Source organism: Dicentrarchus labrax, unplaced genomic scaffold, assembly GCF_905237075.1.
Source record: "Dicentrarchus labrax unplaced genomic scaffold, dlabrax2021, whole genome shotgun sequence".
Taxonomy (NCBI): domain Eukaryota; kingdom Metazoa; phylum Chordata; class Actinopteri; family Moronidae; genus Dicentrarchus; species Dicentrarchus labrax.
In genome coordinates this window covers 23,161,966-23,185,889 of record NW_026136707.1, presented here as the reverse complement: position 1 = coordinate 23,185,889, position 23,924 = coordinate 23,161,966, and the positions used below count along the sequence as shown (strand labels likewise).

Genomic DNA, 23,924 nt, shown 5'->3' with positions numbered 1-23,924 from the left:
ATGAGACCAGACTTACCAGATCTTGCCTCTCAGTCATGCTCATCTTCTCCACTATGGACCAAAACCAGCGTTTAAACTGCAAGAGTTTGTCTGCATTTTCCCCTGTTGGAGGAAGTACAAGTCTTTGCTTACTATGTAACATCAAAAATGCCATTCTGAATGAATGCAGGAAACAGAGATAAGACAGAAACACGGGCAGAAGCATACACAGAGCAGAGAGGATCCAGTCAGAAAAACATACCAGATTCATCGTTGAAGGAAGTGAAGCTAATGAGCATCTGGACGTTGACTTCTCCACAGCCGTTGACCAGCAGCCTGAAGTCCTCGGCCGTCAGGTCCTCCAGGGCGTTCTTAGGGAGTACATCCAGCAAACCCTTCCTCATTGCCTTTGGAAGGACAGATGTCATACTTGGTGTGAGTACTAATACTCACATTTTAAGATAAGGTTTGATAAAATGCTGAATATTTCAGCATACATTTTTTACAAGTGTTTACTTACATGAAGAGGCTGCTCTGCCACCACCAGCATTCTGTGCTCGGCATACTTCCTCACGTACTCATACACGTTGAGGGGAGTTACTGGCATGTTGACCCCACCAGACAGAAGCTCCACCTGAACCAAGGAGATCAAGGTCATTAACAAACACTTTGTTTACAGCATAAACATATTCCAGAGTACATATTTGTCATGCATCTTTGCACTACGGGATTGAGAGTATTCAGATTGTGCTCTCAAAAGCTTAACCTCAAGCTATGATGCAAGTAATGTTTATAACTAATGTAATGTATATAACAGAAAAACATGTCAAACACAGCATTTGATTTTCTTCACAGATTAAAGATATTCATTTTTTGGATGAGGATACACTGAATGAGGACAGGTTAAGGCTCCTTAAGATGTGCTGAGGTTTTTTGTGGGGGCATTTTTTCGAGTGTAATTCCTGGAAATTATTGCTCCTCCACCAATGCCTCTAGCAACAAGCTCAGGTTATTGCACCCGTTTTCTTTTTAATAAAGATGTAGTGCTATTTTTAGTCTAAACAACACAAGATAAGCAAGCATTTCTTAGCATCCAGTGTTATAATCTCCACTGACACAATGACAGTGTAGTCTTTTACCTGTCCGGCCCCTTCCTCTTTGCAGAGGTCAATGGCAAAGGCCAGGTCCATGGCAGCAAACACTGCATCTGCTTCACCAGCCTGAGAATGGCGGATCAGTTGCCGCAGGCTCTCATACATGACCGGGTCAAAGAATGCAAAATCATGCCAGTTCACCTGCAGTAACAAAGATGATATAAAGATTTAGTAACTTCATTCTGAACAGCAAAAACGGGATGTAGCAGGGTCTCAATGTAGGTGTAAGAATACATCATTAGCATATTTTCTCCTACCTTCCTCCCGAGCAGCACTTTGATGACATGTCTGTTCAACGTGATTGGACAGAGTTCATTCTGAAGCAGACATAACCCCAATATTCTGCAAAGAAAACAACATTAAATGTATTGCTTCCTACTTTGTTAAAAGACGTGACTCATTTCCCCTAATGTGGTCCTCTTCTGAAGATTTTCTGAAGAACTCCAGTTTCTATCTGATCAAACTATTATAAAGTATAATTCTCTTCATTGTGTGACCAAACAAAAAGACAATTCATTACCTGCCAATGTTACGGAAGCAGTTCAGTCTGGCCTCTGTATTCTTGCCGGGCCGAGGGGAATAGAAGCCTCGTTTGCCAGGCTGGTAGAAGAGAGGAGCGTTGTCGTCCCCGTCATCTGGGTCGTCCAGCTCCATGTCAACCACGCTGCGGGTTGAGCCATGGCGCTTACGGTTCTCCTGCTGCTACAAGCACACAACGGGGAGGAGGGGAAGACTGTTAAGTGAGGCTAAACTGGCTGTTCAGAAGGTACATTTTACTATTATACTTAACACAGGGTTTCTGCAGGTTTCAACAGTTTAAACTTATGACCTTTTAAAAGCATTGTGAATCCACTTTTATGTCCATACTGGCAAAAAAAAAAAGTACAAAAGGATATGAAGGACAAAATCGGTTTCGTTTTGTAGTTGTTCCAGCATGATCACTACAAATTTTCCCCAAAACACATTTAAGATAAGACTAAAAATGCAACTTTATACATTAACTTACTTAATCCACACATCTTAAAATCCAATTTAAGACATTTTAAGACCTAAAATTCTGATTATTGGATTTTTAAGACCCAGCCGATAACCTGAAACCACATGTTAGGACACTATAGAGGGGAAACAGAGATGTTGAGTTTACTTGTGCTTTCTCTGGCGCCTCCAGAAGACCCAGGTCCAATATGCTGTCAGCACCATTTTCCCTGGAGGAGACCGAGACAAAGGGTTTATAGTTAGTTTAATGGATGCAAGGGAATTCAGCAGCAATTTCATTTTGATATAATTTACAGTTTAGTCGTACAACACATTAGTGCTACTGACACAAAGAGCAGGACGATACGTCTTTCACTATGGCGATAACGGTCACTATTAGGTTATGATACCTTCCGTGTGCAATGAGAAGCTCCATGGCCTCCTCCACCCGGGCTCGGAGAGAATCCTCACTAGCCAGCAGCAGCAGCAGCTGGGCAGGGGACAGCTCCAGCAACATGCCTGTGATTTTACTGGCAAACGCCTGAGGAGACAAACACACAGCTGGTCTAAGTACAGTGAAGGAAATCATCAATTGTTCCAGTTAAGACATACATTACAGCAGTCAAAGTATATTTCCACTCATTTGAAAATTGATGGGGCTTGGCGACAGCAAAGTAAAGATCATGTGCTCTCCAAACTCAACGGGTTTCTTTATTTTACTGTCTGAATGTGCGAGGCCACTTTCATGCAAGGTAGTAGTAGTCGTAGTAGTCCAGATATGTTGACCTGTTCTTAAACTGATAAGTATCTGTTCTGGTAACACAAAGCTTTGACTGATGCAGATGACTTATTACCGGTTGCATTGCGTGAACACGTGGGTAGAGCCTTTCACCCAAGGCTTGTCTGTGTGCGGGCAGGGGGTCAGGCTCATCACTGGGATTTCCCTCTGATGAAGGCCTGAAAGGTCTGGTGTCTATGGACAGCTGCCTCCTTGAGTCTCTGTGGAACACAAAGACACAGGTTTGTCTCACACTCACACACACAAACCTTTGTTTATTATGAAAGGGGAAGATATGTATTAAGTTGTTTACCTGTCTCGGTCTCTCCGAGATCCTGCTCGAAGCCCTCCACTTCTCCTCTCTCTTTCCCGATCTCTGTTTCTCAAGCGCTGCATTAGATCTATAGACAGACACAAACACACATTGAAGAAAAACAAGTTCACCTTTGAGTGTTGCATTTTTCTTATGTAAAAAAAAAAATGTCTTAACTCATGAGATAACTGTTTTAAGCATCACAAAAGTACAATTGAATGTAACAATGATGATCAAGTTCATTAATACAGTATAGTTTCTATGTATTGTCATACTTGAATTGTAATCGTGATGACACGTACTGCTGGCCTGCATGCCCTTGCTGACACTCTGAACACAGTCTAGATTGGGCAGCTTATCGTTGGAGAGGAGGGCTAGGGCGATGGCCGTGTAGAAGCTGCGAGCCACGCCGCTGCCCTCGCCCGGCTCATCTTTGAAGGTGACCTTCACCCGGTGCACAGCCATTGGTGTGGTTGTGCAGCGCCTGCCAAAGTGCGTATTTAGCTGACGCATGGTCTGCTGTATTAGCTGGTCTCGATCCCGATCCACCTCCAGGGCCAGGTCACGGGACTGCAGGTTCCTCAGTTTCTCCATCTCCCGACGGAACTTGGATTCCTTTACCTCAAAGCCACCTAACTCTGTAAGGATCTGGAATAAACAACAGAAAGACAAAATTATGAGCCAGCTCTTTAACATCCAGGCCACCATCACCCCAAAATATTTTTGATATTGGCTTTTAATAAGATTTGTTGCTAGTCTGCAGCTCTATCCATCAAAAACAATTGCTACTTTGTTAATTGTAAATGTATAGTCAGATAAAGATGTACCGATCCGGGCTCAGCTCCGACATCCTCCATGAACACACGGCCGAAGAGCTCCAATGATAGACGCCAGCGGCCTAGTAACATGTCATGTGAGATCATCATCCCCATGAAACTACAGTGAGGTCTGGGCAGACAAAGGAGAGAGGGGCACAGAATTTCATCATTTCATCTTCATCTTCATCACCAACAAATGTATAGTATATTAAAACAGCTTATGTTTAGGATTAGGCTATGATCTACATCATATAATCCTCTCTCAGACACTGTTAACTCTCTTTTCAGCCTATATGTACAAGTTGTCATTTTTCTATAAAACAGGCACCAATCATTTTATTGCACTGACATTTTCTTATATCTGAGGGGAACTTTCAGCCGTCACATTAGCTAAGTCAAAATTACAAAACACAGCTTTGTTTGGTACCTGAATGATGGGAGAGGAGGTCCATCGCTCTCAGTGAGGCCAATCTCAGCAAGCAGGCTACTCTTCAGCTGGGCAGCGAGATCATGGGGTGAAGGGCCTGGTTTTGAAGCCTCTAGCTCCTGCTCTGCCAGTGACTGGTTCCCAGTGCTCCGCTGGCCAGTCTCCATACTCATCACATTCTTCAGGTTGGCCGAGTAAGACATCTTGGTGGGTAGGATCTGTTTTAGTGGGGTTCAGAAAAGTTATTAATAATGTCAATGGATGTTGAGCTGATGACAGTGTGATGATGAAAGAATGGAAATATAGAAATGAGACACAGAACACAGGCTATGTTCCAATATCCACACTTAAATTGCAGTGTAAGCAAAAAGACTATCCAAAATGTCCATTATTCCTTGCTGTCCATTATTTCCAATGCTCTCAAATACCATTGGAAATCATGAGGAGGAAATAATGAATCCTGGATAGTTTTTCCAGTTTTCTATTTGAATGTGTAGTTACTTCAACATCTCAATGTTGTTTATGTGTGGATATTAGAACACAGCTGCCAGCTTGTTTGTCCAGTGAAGAGGGGTGGTATACCTGAGAGGGGGAGGGTAGAGAGGAGCCCATGTTTACCTCCAGGCAGTTCCTGTCCATGCTTGCCTCAGCCAGGCCTTTGGTTGCCATGTAGGAGGAAGAGTACAAGCCCTGAGAGGGACGACCGAACAGATCCTCTTTCCTCGCATTAGGCTGTTAGAAAAGAAGCAAAATTAAGTTCAAGCCAAAGACACCGCTTGGACATTATATAATATCATGGTAACGCTTAAGTAAGACTAGCTAATGACTGTATGCTTCGTCTAATATGTTGGTGCTGTGCAGGAGACCAAGAAACCACAGTGAAAAGACACAGGCTCTCAGCAGCAAAACCTATCCTGTATCCTTGGGGCAACTAATGGAAACTGGTCACTGTAAGGCTAACACAAAGACTGCTAGGAACATAGATCAGATTGACTTATAGCTGTTACCAAGCTGTTACCGCAGAGGATGCTCTGCACTCTTTTTTGGGGGCAAACACTGTATGGATTAAGCTAAATTTTGACCCACAATCAGTTGCCCACAACTAATTTTCAGCATCAGAGTTGACAAGCAGTAATTAGCCCTGTAAAACTGCATAACTGTCTTAAGGACAACATGATCTGACTGTCGGACAATCGGTTGAGTTTGTGGCAGATCAGAAATTTTGGTCAGCTGGTGAAAATCCACAGTATGGCATAGTTGCCATCCCTGCAGCTGGATGGCATTACTGTTGTTGCATACTTAGCATCATGCTGTTGACTAAGTAAATTGTGGGTCATGCATCTTAAATGTCTCAGGAGAATATTGAGAATAAAAAAAACAACAAAAAAACACTGAGCAGCAATTCTGACCTGCAGGAGGTGGGGCTGGTCTGCCAGTGGAATGGCCTCAGCCAGGGGAACATCGAAGGGGTTGGGTGGGATGCAGCCCAGGAAGGTCATGGAGTCAGAGCGACGGAAGAAGGGGTGGTTCTGACCCGTTTCAGCTGGAACTGGGTCCTCATCTTTGTCCTGCAGAGTCGAACCTGAAGTTGAGCAGAAACAAATAAATGATCACCACACAGTAGTAATAGTAGTTATTTGATATTTATTACACTGAGCATTATTCAATTTTAGTTGTCTGGCTTACTTTGATTGGTGTCCTCATCGTTCTCGTGTTCAGAATCCTCATTGTCCAAACCCAGTTCCAAAATCTCTCTATTCCTACAAATAAAAGTTAAAGTGGATAACAAATACTGTTAAAAAGAGTTGCATGTGACAAACAAAATCTTGTCAATGGTAAATCAATTGCCCTAACAACCATCGCTCTTGCTGTTTGCTTTGTCAAGCAAGAAAATAGACAAAATTGTGTGAAAACAGGGTTTTGTTCCAGTGTTTTATTTAAATTTATGCAGTCGTATAATAGGACTGCATAAATTTAAATAAAAGGAACATAGTGGGCTTTCTCTCTTTTTGGTGGTAACACAATTATGCTGCCACTGCAGTAAACTCTCATTTTACCTTTTTCTGTCCATCTGTGGGGTGTCCAAAGTGGTCTGCTGGTTCATGGCCTTAATCCAGTAGATAAGAGCCTGGAAAACGTAGGCCACATGTTTAAGTGAGCAAACGTCTAGCACAGGAAGCACATCAGAGTGCTCATCATTATGGGAGCGCATCAGTGATAACGCGTAGTTCAGAAAGTCGCCCCGCGCCGACATCATGCCCTGGCGAGCCGTCAGCAGGGTGGCTGCTCTTCTGAAACAAATACAAAATACATACAAAACAAGTGAGAACGAATTATTTTGTTTTTTGAACAAATGTTTGGACTTCGATAGGGAGTTACATGGCTATTGTGACAGAGCCTTTTTGTTTCTGCAGTTGTCCAAGATCATATTGTTAGATTTTATGCATGTCTAAACGTGAGTATTGTTATCACAGTTAGCAACCGATCAGACTAGTAAAGATTAAGTAAGGTTACAAAAACTGGGTTTGTTATGTTTTTGGTTTTTTTACCTGCGTCCTTCCAGGGTACGGAGGCTTGCTTCCTCCCGAGCAGTCATGCGCTCCCTGCGAGCAGAGTGCTGAGAGGCGTGGAGTGGGTGACTGGGGTGTCCCGGATCTCCAGCAGATGACAGGGCTGAGCCATATCGCAACTGAGCCTCGGTCGAATCCATGATGGACACCATCCAGTTCCAGGTGGGAATCAGCTTTTCTTCAACGTAGTTCTAGTTTAACACATGGCAAACATTTACCACCGTATCATGATTATCTTTTTTTCTTTATTTTCTAACATATTCAATGTTGTTTAGTGATTATTTAAAAAAAATCTTAACAAAAAATGTAGATTGCTGCATGAAAGCAGTGCATCTTACCTGCAGGTTTACTGCATCCTGGTAGGTGAGCTTTACAGCAGCAGGGTACTGTGAGTAGACTAGATGGTTGTACTTGGGAATCAGACTCATTAGGTCTGAGATCTGCCTGATGACAATGCTGTAGGCCCGGGCCAGGCTGCTGGCAGATGTTAGATAGCTGCTGGAGTTGCTGGCCTCCAGAGCCGCCGCTGCCGCAGCAGCACTGGTGCTGATAGCACTGGAGCGACGCAGGTTTGTAGGATCAATATATATCAGGCCTGTGGAGCTTGCTGTGAAAAAGACAAAGATCACAGCAGGTCAAGTTAATATAACCATTTCTGTGACAGCCATTTTCTAAGAAAATCCCACAGACTAAGCTGCACTGACCAGCAGGTGTTGAGGAGCTGGAGGGAGCACTCCCTGTGGCCCTCTGGCTGGGGGTGTTCCTAACAGCCCACTGCATGGAGCGAGGAGCCTGTGCTGCACTGTTGGCGTGGGAAGCACTAGTTGTCCTTTCGAGCGGCTCATCCAACAGGAATGTCTCCTGGTCGACATCGTCGCTCTGACTGCTGCTGCTGTCGGAGTCGCTGGAGTCATTGGACTGGGAGTCATCCTCTGAAAAGAAGGCAGGGACACTGCTGGCACCTTCAGAGAGGAGGAGGACAATAAGGGATGAGGAAAAAAGATAAAGGAGACACTTTTAATGGCTGGTGTATTCATCTCACCTCCCTTTCTTTTCTCTTTCACATCAGATTTACCCAAGCAGGAGTGCGGGTTAGTGAATCACACCACTACAAGGCCAAACAACACTAATATGATGGTGAATACACTGAGGCTCACAGTCAAAACAACAGCTGCACTCTGTTGATTGACTTGTAGTAACATTGACTTCATTTATTTTTTTTATTTATTTGAAATTGAAAAAGAGAAAGAACAACAATGTCTCAATTGTACTGAATATTCTAAGTGGAAATGAAACAATTAGTAAGAAAATGACATTTTAGATGACCAAGGAGAAAAAACACCACACCATGTGGAAAAGCTACAAGTTGATTAGTTTGTTATTTGGGTGAAAGAACAAGACTACACTTGTGATGAGGGACAGCATTAGTTAAAAATGACAGAAACAATAGCCGCGTTTCCACCGCAGGAACTTTCCGCAGGGACTCGGAACTTCTGGAGGAACAGTTTCCACTGCAAGGACCAGGGTCTAAATTAGGTTCCAGGGACATGTTTAACCTCCCAAAAAGGCCCCGCTCAGGGATTAGCACTTTCCAACAGTAAGGGAACTGGGGGTGGGAACATTTCTGACTGATCGAGTACCTGCATCATTTTGTTTCAGCCACAATTTTTAAAAATGTTTTCTTGTTCATTGTGCTTTAACACATTGACATTGAGTTAGAGAAAACTCTTTGTCTCTGTAGTCGTGGGGCAGCAGTAGCTTAGTCTGTGGGTATTTGGCTTGGGAACCAGAGGGTGGCCAGTTCAAGTCCAACACAGACCAGGGTGCAACGGTGCACAAAATTCACTGTTCGGTATGACCTCGGTTTCGGAACATGGTTCCGTACATTTTCGATACAGCAGAGAAAACAAAAAATGTAGAAAAAAAACACTTTTGTCATTTATTTTGAAAAACATTTACCAGTCGATCAATGGCTGTTCAACTCTTACAGTAACAGTTTATGCACTTAAATGCCGCATATTGTCAACAAGGAAATTAATAAATAAATATATATAACAAATGTCAGTAATGTACCATCATAACACACTGACCTGTTGACAACTACAGCTAGCACTTGTTTATACAAGGCTGCACAACTGACTGACTAAAATGCATATGTAAAAGGTACCATGTAGCTGGGCCATATGCTTAAATCTTTTATTTTCTACAACCGAGTACAGTCGCATGTCCACAGTGATGATTTATAGTATAAGTCATTTCTTTGGCATGCTCTACACCTACAGTGAGAGTCAGCCAGTCTGTTTTGTCTCGTTCTGCTAATTGTCATATTTGGGTGATATAGCGTTTGCTAGGTCTTAATCGCGCGCATAAAATGACATGTATTTTCATACGTCAGTGGACTAATTTGCCTAATCTTTGCAGGTCTTGGACAGCAATGGAAACAGACAACAACAAGCTGAAGAAACCTTTTAGTTCTTTGAAAAGTAGATCCTGGGACTTAAAGTTCCAGGTACTTTGGGTGGAACCGCGGCTAATAACAGTGAAATGTGAGAAAGGACGAACTGAAGGAACTCTCAGCAGGAAACTGTGTATGCACTTTGCAAATTCACTCTTGCCCTGACATCTGTATATGCATTGAAGTAAAGAGGAGCTCATACCAAAAATAGGAAATGCCAAGGACACCCTACTGCCTGCAAATGAAATACATCGGGTATTCAGCCAGGGACCATTTAGTCTGCTGTATCATTACCTCTCCAAACATAAATCCCCACAATCCAAAATGCTGACTGTCAAGCACTAATGATTTTGTGAGGACTGAATTAGTCTGTAATTCAAGGACAAAAATACAGACAGACAGAAATGCAATTTCTATTTACTAAGCAGTTGGAGCCTTACAAAACTGTTGAAAGAATTCAGTTTAAGGAGGTCAATAAGACAGGTGACTGCATTTCCACAAACAAAACTCGAAAGGAACACTATTTAGAAATTGAGGAGAATGTTTTATGAAGTAAGTAGATTTAAAAGAAAATCTATTCAAAGATTAAAAACATCTGTTGACCAACCTGCTTCAGAGCCAGCAGTGGCTGCTGTGACGACACTCCTGCGTCCGCTAGCATTATCCTGATTGCTGTGGTTACTTTCACTGTCACTCTCTGTTTCAGCTGCAGCCAGCAGATCCAGCTCCATGTCACTTCCTAAAAGCAGAAACAAAGACAAACAGATGCTTCACACAGTGTAGGCTGGAGTTTTCAGATTAAAGTAAATATTAAGTTATTAATGCATTTGCAATCTTAAGTAGTATCTTTAAAGTAGGGTGTGTCTCACCGTCCTCATCGTGCTCATCGTGCTGCCCTTCAGCCTCAGCATTTTCTTCTCCCTGTTCCTCTTGGTCGTCATGATGGTCTTCCTCACCTGCTACTCCCTCTACAACTTCAACCTAAGAGAGAGGGGGGGAAAAACTCGTAAGAGAGAAAACTCTCTATACAACTGTACAGCAAGAGGACTAAACCGAAATAAAAAATAAAAATATACAAATCTCAGTAAAAAGTGCAGTGTAAATAACAGAGTGGGCTCTAGGTGGCATCAAGCATTCTCTGAAACTCATCACCAATATGCACGGATTCACTTGCATGCAAAGTTCATTACGGCCTTAATGATTTTATAATGAGGCTCCCCACCTCTTCCACATCTGCTGACACGATGTCATCCTGCTCCTCATCTCTTCCTCTGACAGGCTGAGACTGGCTGCTGCGCCGAGGCTGGGGGTTCCTGATGATATAAGAGGCAGCTGTCTGGCTGGAGCTGGAAAAATGAAGCACAAGACCAGAAGTCATTTTATCTAGTGAATAAGAGAATTCAACCATCTTGTTTTCCTTTAGGTCTGTTCTCTCCAAGTAAAAATCTAGTGGATGACTCGATGATTTGAGGACTTTAAGTTATATTGTTGCTTTGGTGCGTTAACATGAGGTTCTAACCCAACTCACTGATTCTATAGAAGCACATTTTTCAACATAGTTAAAATACATTTGCATAAACAGGAAGACACTAAACCAACCGACCTGCTGGACTGGTCAGGTGAGGGTCTCGGAGGCAGCGGTTCAACAGAGAAGAGTTCCTCGCTGCCCTGGACAGCATCGATACTGGTGCTGGCCAAAGTGAATGGAGCAGTGGGTCTTGCTATGCCCATTCGCACCGGAACGATCAGCGACTCTGCTACATTACACAACTCCTCCACAGCGTAGGGCAGCAGAGCCTGGAAGACTCGCCGACATTTCCCAATGGGCTGGGGGATGAAGTTGCTATGTGAAGGAAATTGAGAAAAGACAGAATCAGCATTTGTATGAATTCAAAATGACTCAAGTTACGTTAAATTCCTAGTGCCTTGTCTAAAACTTTACTTAAAAACCTTAATGCTGCGTGTTCTTACTTTTTCTTCTTGGATGAGGCCATCTCCACACTGAGGATGACAAACACTCGGGCTACAGAGCGCAGGAACCTCCTGGTGACATTGACTGCCTCCTCTCTCCGGCCAGGAGTGTACTTGTTCTGCAGCTCCTTTACTAGTGTACCCAGTAAGGTGTCTATAAACTAATAGAGAACAAAAAACAAAAAGTGTGGGTTTTTTTGTGTCAAAAGCAAAAAGGATTAAAATGCATTACCATTGCATTATTAATATTTAGGTGGTTATCATTTGGTGTCTTCTGAGCAAGAATTACTCAGAAATGTTTTGTGTTGTGATTGTGTTTAAGATTATGTGTACACTCAGACTTGGTGAGTAATAAATAGAAAGAAAACAAGCATCTTTTGAGAGCAAGAAGACAGACTAATTGGACTTACAGTAATGTCAGGAGCACACTTGACGATGAGGCAGTGGGTGAAACAGTCGAGGCGAATGGTGCCACTTTGCTGATTCAAGTAGACCTGTTCTTCAGGCAGGAGGTGGGCAATTCTGCTGCTGGCACTGAGTCTAGGACATACAAACAATACAGAACTCAAAATATTGGCTGTTACCGGACACTGATGTGTATACCGCACTGTCTGGAAGAGATTGGAATCATACTTCCACGGTCACGTTTGATACTAAACCCTTCAATCAGGTCAGGAAAGGCTATTACTAATCCAGTATACTGGACTGATGCATGACGAGAAAAAAAAAAAAAAAAAAAACTCTCCACAAGTAGGTCAATGGATATTCCTATGTAAGTGGGATATTATTTCTGGAAAGACACATTACTGTTGAGTTTTTCAGTCCTTTTAGCACCACAAACTAAGAGCAGTCCTTCAAGCTACCAACCAAATAGTAAAGCTAGGAGTTCTGTTTTGCTGTGATACTCACGGGTCTTTATTCTCCTGAGAACCAAACATGATCATGGACTTGAGGGCATTCCAGTCCTGCAGGACCCTCTCCAGGGCCAGCTGAGCAAAGCGGGGAGGTTCTAGGTCATGATCTGGCATATCAGAGTCTGAGAGAGAGGAAAGGAGAATAATACTTTCATACACCAGATGCCTTAAAAGAATACATTTTAAAAGGTTGCAGCCTAGACCAAAGTTAGTACTGACCAAGATAGTACCTAGATAGCACAAAAAGGATCTAATACGAATGTTTTTAAAATGTCTAAATTAGTCAGCACTGATGGTTAAAGATGGGTAAATATGTGATAATGATCCTGAAACTACCTTCTGCATTAGCAGCCTTGCGGTTCCTGTCTTCTCTGATGCGTGGTGGTCTGTACTGACAGTGCTCAACGCTCTGCCTAGCAACAGTCTGCACCAGGAACAGTAATATATGCTCTCCCCTGCAGATGGAAACAAAAATCCGTCAGAAATGTCACTTTTTTTCTTCACTTGCACACTATAAAAAGTGTATATATATATATTTTTTCTCTATAGAGTAGAATGCCAAAATAATACAGTAAGGATGATTTATTCTCAAATATCAAGTTTTTTCCCAATAAAGCACAAAAGAACACTACTCTATGCGAGATGGAGATGGTAAAGGCCAGTACAGAGAACACAGGGGTCTTACCTGCTGTTTGGTGTTGTGACCAGGTTAGTGGTTGTGAGTAACCTGTACAGCAGATCCAGACGAGCAGCCTTCTGGCCAGCGATCAGCGTTTTACACTTACATTTCTCCCAACAGTCACAGTATGCTGTGGGGGAGGTCCTCTTCAGCCTGGGAAAGAACAGTAGCACATTTATGATCATACATACTACCTAGTGTCTAATATGGGTGATGAAAAGCAAGACTGAAAGCTTTACAAAGACTAAATAAGGCAGAGAACAAGTAGAACTTACTTGCAGTCATGTCCTTTGTGACACACCCTTGCACACTCAGTACAGCAGCAGAGGGACTCGAGCAGACCACAGGTCCGGCACTCAAAAATATCCTAAACACAAAGTCATTGTGATGAAGATTGTCAGTGTGCCAACTTTTAACTAAACACTGTATTATAGAACTTAACAAACACTTTCTCCAATGCAAGTGAGATTACACTTGTGCAGTGAATAAAGGAACACTACCTGAAGCTACAAAAGTTAGCGTGGTATGTGTAATATGGTGGTGCTCATTACTGTGGTGCCTGCTGGCAATATTTTATACTGCTGCTTTAGTAAGCAGCTGTAATTAAACTGCTATAGTACCAAAAAGCCACATTAAAATTAAAGAAATTCCCCAGATTAAGACACCAATGGATGTTGCTTAGGAGTGGTCTATAACGTGTTACTTTTCTGGAGATGTGTGCTTTTCCTCTAAATTCCAGTGTAATGATATCCTCTAGGGCTGACCTGGTTAATGTGCTCAGCTCCGGTCCAAGTGAAACTGCAAGTGTCGTTGCAGCAGAGAACATAGAGGGGTGAATCGTCTGGGTTGGTCCCCGAGGGGCAAATCATTTCCATGAACACAGAATCTGCATCCTCCTTCTCTGCAATGCCTGGGTCACCCACTGTGTTCAAGACATTTGAGGAACAAAAGGAAAATATGGAAACTAAGGAATGTGTTACAACATGTAGTTAGCTGTTGTAAGCAGGGCAGCAAAATAGGTCAGGATACACATAACTCATGGATAACCTCCAATGTTCCAGCTGTTACCTAACCTCTTAAAATTACATCAAATTCACAAAAAAGTATGCCGTGTTCTCAGAATTTATTCACAAAGGTGGTGGCTGGGTGGTCACACAAAATTAATTTCTTTCTCTCTTTTTTCCATTCCCTTTGTGTCAGGACCTTATTACAACACATGGATAGAGTATATGCACACAATGCTAGCTGGCATTAAGTGCAAATGTAACAGTCTCTCTTCAAATGAAAAACCAGTCTACAACACAAAGGAGAAAGATGACTTATCAACTTACCCTTGGCCATTTTCTGAGCAGCCTCCAGCACAGTGATGGCTGCCGGGTATGCTCTCCCACTGACTGCCAGCATGAATGGGGTCATTCCACGGGCATCCCTGTCAAATAACAATACCCATGAGAATTTTCAGAGGACGGATAGGCAAATAAACAAAGAATAGCATATAAATCAGGACAATCTAATGTAAAAGAAATTGCATTCATTTTTGTGTACTGTAAGCATTTTTTTTAGTATGATCACATAGACATCAAGAATCGTACTTGGCAGAGAGTAGCTCCCGCAGGTGTGGCCTCAGAACAACACTGTCACACATCAGCTTTAGGATGAGGTGGGCGTTCGCCTTCCTGTCTTTAGATTCAACCACAGATGACTCGGTGGACGGCCCTGCTCATATGGAGAGGACAGTCCATTAGACAGCAGACACAACATGTCTGAATACACAAGACATACAGTATAAAGCTAGCTACCCACATTGACTTCTCCTTTAGAGAAATACTTCACAACTTCACTAACACCATTTTAGGAATAGTCATTCATAACTTTAGGCTGTGATACCAGACCAATGTAATTTTAACATACCCACAGAACAAATAACAACTGGACTTCCTCTTATCATATATAGAAACAGAAATAGTGATTATCAGAGAAAAACATTCACCATGTCCCAAATTCATACAACATACTGATGCTAAGCAAGATTTCTGTGTGTAGTGTGTTCACACAAGAAAAGTGACAAAAGAAAATATACTCAAAGCAGACTGAATACACACACAAATGAGTGTGCTGTTGATGCACACAACCCTCCCATAATGACAGGACACATATTGTAGAATTTCCTGTTACTATAAAAAAATAAAGTATGTTGATATTGTTGTGTAGTGACTGCTAAAACAGTGTACTATGACAATGACAGTATGTAGTTACATAATATGGAGAGTTAGTATGTAGTATAAATTTAAAAAATAGCTAATGTCTCCTTCTGTGTACCTGGTATGGTGGAGGTGCTGGGTCCCTGGCTGGTCCCAGTGGAGGCAGTTGTGAGTGAACCCACAGCCGGGGCTAGAATGAAGTCAATGTCACCATCTGTTGATAAAATAAAACACAGTTCTGTAATATTACTAAGATTGTAGGTTTCACCTAAGTTAAGTGAAACATCTCTCACAAGTCATAGATTCATTCACTGAGGCAGGGAAGGACAGTTAAATTCATGATCATAGACTTTCTGATAGTTGTTTAAGGCCGCCTTCATACTGAAAACTATGGCAAAACAACTCAAAAGGTTGCACTGGGGTGTGTGGGCTGTTGCAGAGTATGAAAAGATGAAATACAAAATGAGAACTTCAGTTTTAAGGCTTATCAAAGGTCAACACACAACATGGCAGTTTTTACTCCTTTGAGTCACGACTGCAATCTTTCACGCACCCTAGCTAGATGCTTACAAGGCAAATGGCAAATGGCAGAGAAAGGATCAAGTTTTGGGCTGGAATACCTTTTAGCCACACACCTCCACTGCACTAAAGAAGTGGTCTCATATAAATGGATGTTTTTTGTTGCAGTGACATTGTCGGCCTAAAAGTTCCCCAAAGAACTGACAATGATAATCCTAATAATACAGTCTTGTAAAGATGCACTGACCGGGGTCCATGGGTGGGGGGTCAGGGACCCAACTTGGTGGAGCAATGGGTGGTGAGACAGGGTCCTGGTGGTCGCTGGATGACGGGCCAGACTCATGACGGCCGAGACCTGCTGCTCTTAGAGACCTCCGCATCATCTCCCTCAGTCGAAGCCTGGTGACGGCACAAAAAAATAAAAACATGCCACTGAAATTAAGACCAACAAAGTTGCTTGTGTTTCGAGGTTACTGGAGAACCTGTTCCCTGAAATTGGATGCAAAAAGACTTCTTTCTTATTGGAAGCCTTGGGCACTTTTTTTCTGTACAGACTATTTTTCCTTATATATTCTGTGTAGTACAAAACAGTATAACTAGTTATTTACCCTCTGCTACTGGAGGAGCCAGTCCTATTCCCAGAACTGTTGCTTGAAACCACAGAGATGGCATTGGCAATTGCCTCCACAGCAGACAGACGCTCTGCAAATGTGTTTCTCTCAGACCTTTCAGCTTCTGAAATGAAACAACATGGTCACTTAGCATGGAAAAAAGTTTCTTGGGGATGCATGCAATTAAACTGGTACAGGTGAGCAAATGTTTAAATTTTTTCCATTTTCTAATAAAGATGGCAAAGTCCAAAACTGGGAGGAGTTGGGAAGAAAAATGTAACTAACAGCAAATTAAGATAAACTACTTTTGGGATCCAATTCCAACAATTTATTATTATGCTGACGTCAGACCTAGCTCGCAGGGACATCCTGATCGATTGCCCTAAAACACCAGCTTACCTTCCTCCTCTTTTGTCTCCTTGTTACTAACAGGGAAGCAAACAGAGACGGCAGCGTGGAGGATGTTGCGGTTTCCATCACAACGATGATCCAGAAGTGCTCCGAGGGCCTGGCTGCCCTGATCCAAGAGGAAAGCCTGCTCAAGGTTCACCAGGTACTGCCGACACGCCTCATAGTCACAACGGAGGACATGCTGCATCAGCGTTTGTTTCTAAAAGACACAGAGAGGATGAGTGAGCACTGATTCTGATTACTCATATGGATGTCTCTGATGTTTCACTGTGACTTAGACAGCATCACTTTCAGGTCTTTTCAAATTATTTATATTTTTACATTGTAAATTTTATAGTCATGTTTACCTCAACAGCCATTATAATAATAGCAGCTTTCTTTTTAATAGTGGAATTAGAGGGGAGATTGGCCAGAGAGTGCACCCCCATCCCAAGGCTGTTTATAGGTGGCAGGTCTAACCAATCAGGATCTCGAATTCCACCCATGCAGTCTTTGGCCATAGGGTAGATTGTGCCGTTTCCATCTCGGAGGATGATGGGAGATTCCTTGAGGAAAAATAATAATAATTTCAACATTTAAGAATTGTATACAGCAAGGTGCTCTAAAACAGGTAATGTGCAAAACTGCAAAAACATGCCACACATTTGGGAGATTATCTCACCTGTCCTGCAGTAAAGATGGCTACATTGCGCTCACTCTGCCCCAGGAAGGCCAGGTTACTGGTGGGGAAGTTATTCTCCTGTTCAGCTTTGCCTGTGGCCAGGTCGAAGATGCAGTATCTTACCCAGTTACCAGTTTTCAGCACTGCATGGACTCCTGGAAGATTGAAAGATATTTAAGGGTTGGAACACTAAACAGACACTAAACAAATATATTGATAACCTATATTAAGTATACACTGACATATAGAAACAAAGACCCACCTTTGGAGTCAACATTCACAGCCAGAATCTCTGCCTTTTCGGGGATACAGAGCTTTTTGGGTGTGCGCTGAAAACAATCAGGAACTTTAGGAGTCCCGCCAGTTTTGACCACCTGTCAGGAACAAATTGATGGAGACAGGAAGTCAATCAATGTCAGGAGGAGAGGTGCTCACACCTGCACAGATTCATTAACTCTGAACTCCTAACACTGAGATGAAGTCAAGCAATTTTGAATCAATTTATGTCCATACCTGCAGCTCATCTATTCTGAGAAGCCTACAGTCCTGCAGCAGTGATGAAGGGTCTGAGTCAGTGGGAGCAGCAGCGCTCTGGTTGCTCATGCTACTTGATGTTCCTGGAAACTTCACAGCAACATATGCGCCATCCACTTTAAGCACCTAGGGCATAATATGAAGGTAATGCATTATAAAAACCGAGATGTCAGAAACACACATAGAACAGGGACAAATGATTAATAGCAGGATCCGAGAGAAACTAGAGAGCACCCACATTCATTATCGTTATTAACGACATTTGCAAACTTTGATCTATGTATTGCTATATTTCAGATGCACCCACCTTTCCCACAGGGACATTTTTAACGTCCTCCACAAACACCACCTCCCTGAGGGGCCACTGCTCCTCGTTCACCTTCTCTTCCTCTTTGGGAGCCGGGGTAGAACGCCTTCGCTCTGCAAGTAGTAGGGCATACTAACTTTTAGTCCCTTGATCACAAAATATCAAAATAAGAGACTATTATTTACATCAGGGAACTGCAAATGGTCTAGCACTCCTGATTAGGAAACTAAGGGTGGACTAAAGAAAATGACCTATCAACACAACTAGCCCTATGGTTCATATGATAAGAGGTGGTAAAAAGGCAACCAAACACACCACAGTATATACTGTGAGCTGGCCATACTTCCTTCACAGGAAAACAGGCAGGGGAAAAAAACTTGCTGATAAAAGCCTGCGCACCATCTGTTTCAAAGTCAAAGGACTAATGAGAGCACAGAGTGAGGAAGAAATTGGTTCTGTGCCTGGGAGATAGAGAGGAAAGTCAAGACTTGACTGTTGTTGAGGGAGCTAGAGGTTAAGAGTGAGAGATAGCAAGAGAGAAGCTGACATACTGTAGGGCAGTGAGGCACTGCTAGCAATGGAAGAGGTATCACTGCAGGTAGACGCTGGGGAGGGAGGAGGACCCATCTCAGTCTTCACCAGCTCAGGCTTGCTTTCCGTCCTATGGGGTAGGAGCAAGATAGTGAGATGAATTTTACTTTTGGATTTATGGTATTAAACATAGGTTCACTCTGTAGCCAGAGGGTAAATATATATCTTCTAATTGTGGTTAAAAGTGTATGGACATAAAATAATGGAAGATTATTCAGATCCAAAAATGGACAGCTGTTTTTTGGGGGGTTTTAAACATAAAATGAAACTGACTTGATTTCCTGGGTCTTCGTGGTCTTCTCCATGTTCTTCAGGCTCTCTGGTGAGCGCAGCTGGAATCTACAACTGTCGTTCATGTTCCAGACAGACTCCAAAAGGACGCCCACTTTAGGAATCCCAGCACTGACAGAAAAGGCCACTGCACCAGCATGGTATAGGGGGTTATTCCTCAAGCACACCTAGGAAAGGGCCGGTAATTTATTTATTTACACTAATTGCAAGGCGTATATTCAGTTCATACCAGGACTTTTATTAAGCTATTATGAAAACAAAACTTCCACCTCTATCATACAGATAATACGATTTTATCAAGCAACAAAAGTTAAAACAATGAAAATTCTAAATTGTGTCACACCTGTGTTCCCACGGTGATGTTAGGTATCGAGGAGATGCCAGCGCTGGACTTTGGCTTTTTGTTCTTGGCTCTGGCCTTTTCAAGCATCTTCTTCCGCTGGCTAAAAGGCACAACACCCCTGCAGACAGACGGAAAGAGTAAAGTGTCAAAACTTCACTGACATTCATACCTTCCCCTGACATATACTGTTCTCATTTGGAACTGACAAAGACATCACTTTGTAACCCTTGCTAAATGTCAATGGGCTCACATTGCTGGCTACAGGTCTCCATCTTGTATTTTAGCTACAGACAGCCAGAAGAGACAGTTACAACAGCCAAATGTTCTTTGAAGTCAGGACTGCTTGATGTAACATACATTTAAATTTCCCGGATCTGGACCAAAATGTCTATAGGCATCAGTCATAGCACGTCATTAAGGCAATGACAGAATATTTCCCTACTAATAACACAATGAAAAAGAAATGTGTAATAACCTATTGTTGACCAAAGTGACTTTGAGGAACATTGAGCAGGATAACAATGTTGTGGTGACATTCAGGAGCCAATGTTATTGTTAAAAACAAAGAATTATAATTGCATTCAATGTAGTTTTGTGGGAAAACACGTTTTCTTCTCACCACCAGTAGAGGCTATTCTCCAGCTGTGCACATGTGTAGAGAGCACAGCAGTGCAGTGACACCATACGTTCTCCCTGCAGCTCAGGGAAAGCCTGAGCACTATGCTCCAGTTTAGAGGCCACTGTGCTAAGTGTGTCGTCCACCCAGGTTGCCACCTATACCACGCAAAGAGACAAACACGGGTTAATGAACAATTCATCCAATAATTGTTTATTGTTAGGATGGCTGACTAGTAACCATAGACACATTTATTTACTCAACCACAATTCGTATGGTTACACAACTTGTTCTTACCTTGTTGGTCTCTGTAGCTACAGTGGCTCTGATGCTATTGGCAGACAGTAAGGTGATCTTCTCATTGGCCAGACCCAGGAAAGATACACGTGGGTGATGAATGGAAGGATTCTGGGGGGGATGGGACAAAAGACAGAAAAGTTAGTGATTTTAGCTCTCCCACATGTAATAAACCACCAGTGCTTTTCTAGCCATTTAGCATTCTACAATAACAGACAGATGCACCATATTTCAGTGAAAAATACATATGTCATACAGGTTTTTGGTAATGCTATTCCCATTCACATTGGCTGAATTCCCCACCTGTGCATTCCTGTAGGGTTCAGGTTCGCTCCACTTCCACTGATAAAGTTCTCCTTTGGAGCTGACAGCCACCAGCTCTGAGAACATGGCTCCAATGCTCACAAACTTCACACCATCCTGGAAAGAAAATTTGAGATCTCAATAAATGCTGGATAAAACCAAGCTTAGCTCTAAATGTTTATTTAATTTGCTACTAGTGGATTCCAATCAAGTTGTAGACATCTTAAGATGATCAAAGGAAATCAAAGCCTACATTTTAAATTTCATAGCAAAGGTTTGTATTTCAGTGTTCTAAAATAAACATTACCTTGTCAGGCCACCACTGGAGCTCCTCTCCCAAGGAGACAGGGCTCTGGACTGGGATGCTCTTCTTATCCAAGCTGGGCTCACCCTCACGGCTGGTGGAGCCTCGCTCTGTGTCGAACGAGGCCCCGTCCAGCCACCGACGCTCGCGTAACCTCAATACAGACTCACGCTCACGCAACAGCTCTGAGTCTCGCTCTAAGGGAAGAAGGAGAACTGGTATGCAATAAGGTCACACCAGTGGGATAGAAGTAAGCCACTCTCTGGGAAAGACCCGTCAACATAGTTTTAAGAATAGAGAGAGAAAGATAGATTCTTTAGAATCACTAGAATGCAAATCAAAATTGCACTACTGAAGATTGAGTGGGAGTCTAAATGATACTGGTGGGTGAGTCAGTTTGCGCGCTCATATGTTAAATGCGAGGTAGAAGAGGAAGTGAATAGACAGAGAGAAAGCATGCATATGGGCTAAAAGTGGGCTAGGTAGGTTTTTAGAATAGACTGCCTTAAAGGGTCCCTGTTAAAGACAGGTGGGCCTAGCGGGCCTTTCTCAGAGAGCTCACAGTATGTACTATAGCCATGCAGCATACAACACCAAACATTTATAGCCTGTAACACCAAACACCCATATTACAAAGAAAGCTAAACAGCCTGAAGAGAAAATGTCCCCAGTATAAAAGCTAAAACCATTTAATTTTACATTGACTTGCATAAAACCTACACCTCACCTAAGCATAGATTTTGCAAAGAGGAAAATATGTTCTCCTCTAATAAAAATAAATATTTTCACATTTGTAATCTTACTCAAATCTTAAGCCACTGTTAATTTTTGTTCTCACAATCCATCTCAAGAAAAGTACAGAAAAAACACTGCATTGCCTTTCCAATTTGTCTACTTTGTTGTCTTATCTTTAAGAAGCTATTAAAGCTCAGTCCCCACAAACAAAAGCCATCACCAGTTTTGCCACCAAAGCCTCTCCAACACCCTGCCTTTCCGTAATACTCAGAGGTGAGTTGTTGAGTTGTTGAGTTACCTCTGGAGGATCCCAGGCGAGACAGCGAGGAGCGTCTAAAAGAGGGATAGCCAAAGTAGCTGATGTCCTCGGAGAACATGGCATCAGCATCAATAATCACGCTGGGATGAGCTGAGTGAATGTCTGCATCCAACAGGGACATGAGGTCCTCTGCATGGGACAAAGGCACAAAAGGACAAAAATGTGTTTTTACATGAAAAATATAGAAACACATTTATTCATGAATTTTCTACATCAGTCTAGACCATTACAATGATCCCCTACAATGATTACTCTTCGACAAGCCTATTTGTATTATAATATGCAGAACTGCTGCTAAGCCTGAAATAGTGATGTAGAAAATAGAGCTGATCTCTTGTTGAAAATAACATCACTTCATCTAAGCTAAAGTATTTTCTGTTTTTTTTAAACAAACCTCCAGGGAGGTAGGACTCGCTGGCCGTGTCGTCTCCATCATCTCCATCTTCATCATCCCGGCTCAGCAGGTTGTTGACGGCAAGGTTGACATCCAGGTTGGTCCTCTGGAGTTCCCTAATGATCACACTCCTGGACTTCCCCTGAAGGACTACCTGAGCCTGGGGGAAACGTACAAGTAGGACAACAAAGAAGACGTATTTTAGTAATGCTCACTTGTGTACGCAGATGTGCACCGTTAACTGTACATTAATTATCAATTGCACATTTTTTCCAGTAAGTATTACCTGAGTAATAAGCTCTTCGGGGATGACAGAAGCTGGTATGACTGGCTGAGGCTGGCTACCTAGAAGGCCTGAGCCACGATCCCTTCCTGTACGGATCACCCTTGTCTGTCGACGGGAATCGCGAGCCGCTGTCGACGACCTGCCCGATGTGCCTCCGCCTCCACCTCCACCTCCGCTCCCCCCTCCTCCACTGCTGCCACCGCCTGCTCCACCTCCCCCTGCTCCTCCTCCACTTCCACCTCCACCGCTGCCTCCATTTACGCCAGAGCTCCAGCGACTCCTGTTACATACAGTGCAAGGCCATGGTCAGATACAACTGCCAAAAACACCATCTGACTAACAGAGCAGAGTCAAAACACGCACACATCTGGATGAGAAGGGATTCAGCATTTGTGACAGTGGAGACGGGGCAGTTTGCATCAGCACTTACAGGATGTAAGAAATTAACCAGTGGCAATTTACCTAATTTCAAAAGGCTTTGATATAGTATAATGAATGTATAATGTAAAGATTTGGGATATTTGTTTCAGTTTCAGTATTATAATATTACAGTACTGTAACGGTGCAAGTTTAGAGGTTTATGCATTTCTGAAAGTTCAATATCAGGACTCACAACAACTATATTTTGAACAAGGAATCGATTCTCCAGTGCTCACCAATACCAAAAGCACTAAGAAAACGACTGCAGACTGCTAATTTAGCAGAGTCGATGAACATGGCCATGCTTTTTGATGTATGTCGTTTGGGGGACACATTTTTATCCATTACATTTTACAGCACCCTAAAGTTCTCTGTGGGGAATATACCCCTAACCCGCTGCAGTGTCAGTGCTGGGCTCTGAACACTGAGCTTTCACAGGACCCATTTGTCTCTGTCAACCCTGCCAGAACTTACCCAAGGGTGTTGCCTGCCAGTCTGCCAAGTGTGTCAGAGCCAGACAGGAACCAGGGCGGATCACTAGTCCTGCCTGGCCTGGAGCTCCTTCCTGTCCCTGAACCAGTGCTCAACTTTGAACTGGAAACAAAAGATGGGAGATCAGTTACAAACCTAGAGAAGTCCCACAGAGGACCAAAATACTTTTTTTGTATTACCTGGGTTAACAGAAACTAAAATTTACCCCAGGTATTTCTCAAATTACACCCCTTGGTTCAGGATTTATTTTCTTTTA

The 23,924-nt window shown here is 42.7% G+C and overlaps 1 protein-coding gene across 9 annotated transcripts in view; it reads right to left on the bottom strand.

Moving 5' to 3' along the window:
* Nucleotides 1-23,924, bottom strand: part of ubr5 (ubiquitin protein ligase E3 component n-recognin 5) — a 32,026-nt gene that overhangs the window by 1,854 nt on the left and 6,248 nt on the right. Inside the window, exons 5-58 of one of the 9 annotated variants that reach the window (XM_051405189.1) lie at nt 23,651-23,770; nt 22,757-23,036; nt 22,471-22,630; nt 22,056-22,205; nt 21,026-21,237; nt 20,719-20,835; nt 20,416-20,526; nt 20,122-20,276; nt 19,503-19,620; nt 19,142-19,326; nt 18,829-18,938; nt 18,278-18,390; nt 17,950-18,096; nt 17,699-17,810; nt 17,437-17,591; nt 17,123-17,320; nt 16,764-16,974; nt 16,362-16,488; nt 16,001-16,152; nt 15,353-15,448; nt 14,626-14,749; nt 14,365-14,462; nt 13,798-13,955; nt 13,309-13,400; nt 13,040-13,186; nt 12,691-12,809; nt 12,350-12,476; nt 11,851-11,980; nt 11,441-11,601; nt 11,073-11,312; nt 10,692-10,815; nt 10,339-10,450; nt 10,077-10,208; nt 9,672-9,704; nt 7,719-7,976; nt 7,353-7,621; nt 6,994-7,205; nt 6,502-6,735; nt 6,131-6,204; nt 5,854-6,026; nt 5,027-5,176; nt 4,445-4,662; nt 4,027-4,147; nt 3,475-3,847; nt 3,200-3,287; nt 2,963-3,107; nt 2,519-2,649; nt 2,278-2,338; nt 1,654-1,835; nt 1,391-1,475; nt 1,119-1,274; nt 500-613; nt 242-386; nt 17-102 (exon numbers count right to left, since the gene is read on the bottom strand). In XM_051405189.1, the coding sequence (XP_051261149.1) occupies nt 17-102; nt 242-386; nt 500-613; nt 1,119-1,274; nt 1,391-1,475; nt 1,654-1,835; nt 2,278-2,338; nt 2,519-2,649; nt 2,963-3,107; nt 3,200-3,287; nt 3,475-3,847; nt 4,027-4,147; nt 4,445-4,662; nt 5,027-5,176; nt 5,854-6,026; nt 6,131-6,204; nt 6,502-6,735; nt 6,994-7,205; nt 7,353-7,621; nt 7,719-7,976; nt 9,672-9,704; nt 10,077-10,208; nt 10,339-10,450; nt 10,692-10,815; nt 11,073-11,312; nt 11,441-11,601; nt 11,851-11,980; nt 12,350-12,476; nt 12,691-12,809; nt 13,040-13,186; nt 13,309-13,400; nt 13,798-13,955; nt 14,365-14,462; nt 14,626-14,749; nt 15,353-15,448; nt 16,001-16,152; nt 16,362-16,488; nt 16,764-16,974; nt 17,123-17,320; nt 17,437-17,591; nt 17,699-17,810; nt 17,950-18,096; nt 18,278-18,390; nt 18,829-18,938; nt 19,142-19,326; nt 19,503-19,620; nt 20,122-20,276; nt 20,416-20,526; nt 20,719-20,835; nt 21,026-21,237; nt 22,056-22,205; nt 22,471-22,630; nt 22,757-23,036; nt 23,651-23,770 (8,101 nt within the window). The remainder of the gene's footprint in view (nt 1-16; nt 103-241; nt 387-499; nt 614-1,118; nt 1,275-1,390; nt 1,476-1,653; nt 1,836-2,277; nt 2,339-2,518; nt 2,650-2,962; nt 3,108-3,199; nt 3,288-3,474; nt 3,848-4,026; nt 4,148-4,444; nt 4,663-5,026; nt 5,177-5,853; nt 6,027-6,130; nt 6,205-6,501; nt 6,736-6,993; nt 7,206-7,352; nt 7,622-7,718; nt 7,977-9,671; nt 9,705-10,076; nt 10,209-10,338; nt 10,451-10,691; nt 10,816-11,072; nt 11,313-11,440; nt 11,602-11,850; nt 11,981-12,349; nt 12,477-12,690; nt 12,810-13,039; nt 13,187-13,308; nt 13,401-13,797; nt 13,956-14,364; nt 14,463-14,625; nt 14,750-15,352; nt 15,449-16,000; nt 16,153-16,361; nt 16,489-16,763; nt 16,975-17,122; nt 17,321-17,436; nt 17,592-17,698; nt 17,811-17,949; nt 18,097-18,277; nt 18,391-18,828; nt 18,939-19,141; nt 19,327-19,502; nt 19,621-20,121; nt 20,277-20,415; nt 20,527-20,718; nt 20,836-21,025; nt 21,238-22,055; nt 22,206-22,470; nt 22,631-22,756; nt 23,037-23,650; nt 23,771-23,924) is intronic. The other 8 variants (XM_051405190.1, XM_051405192.1, XM_051405194.1 and 5 more) reach the window with 8 other exon arrangements.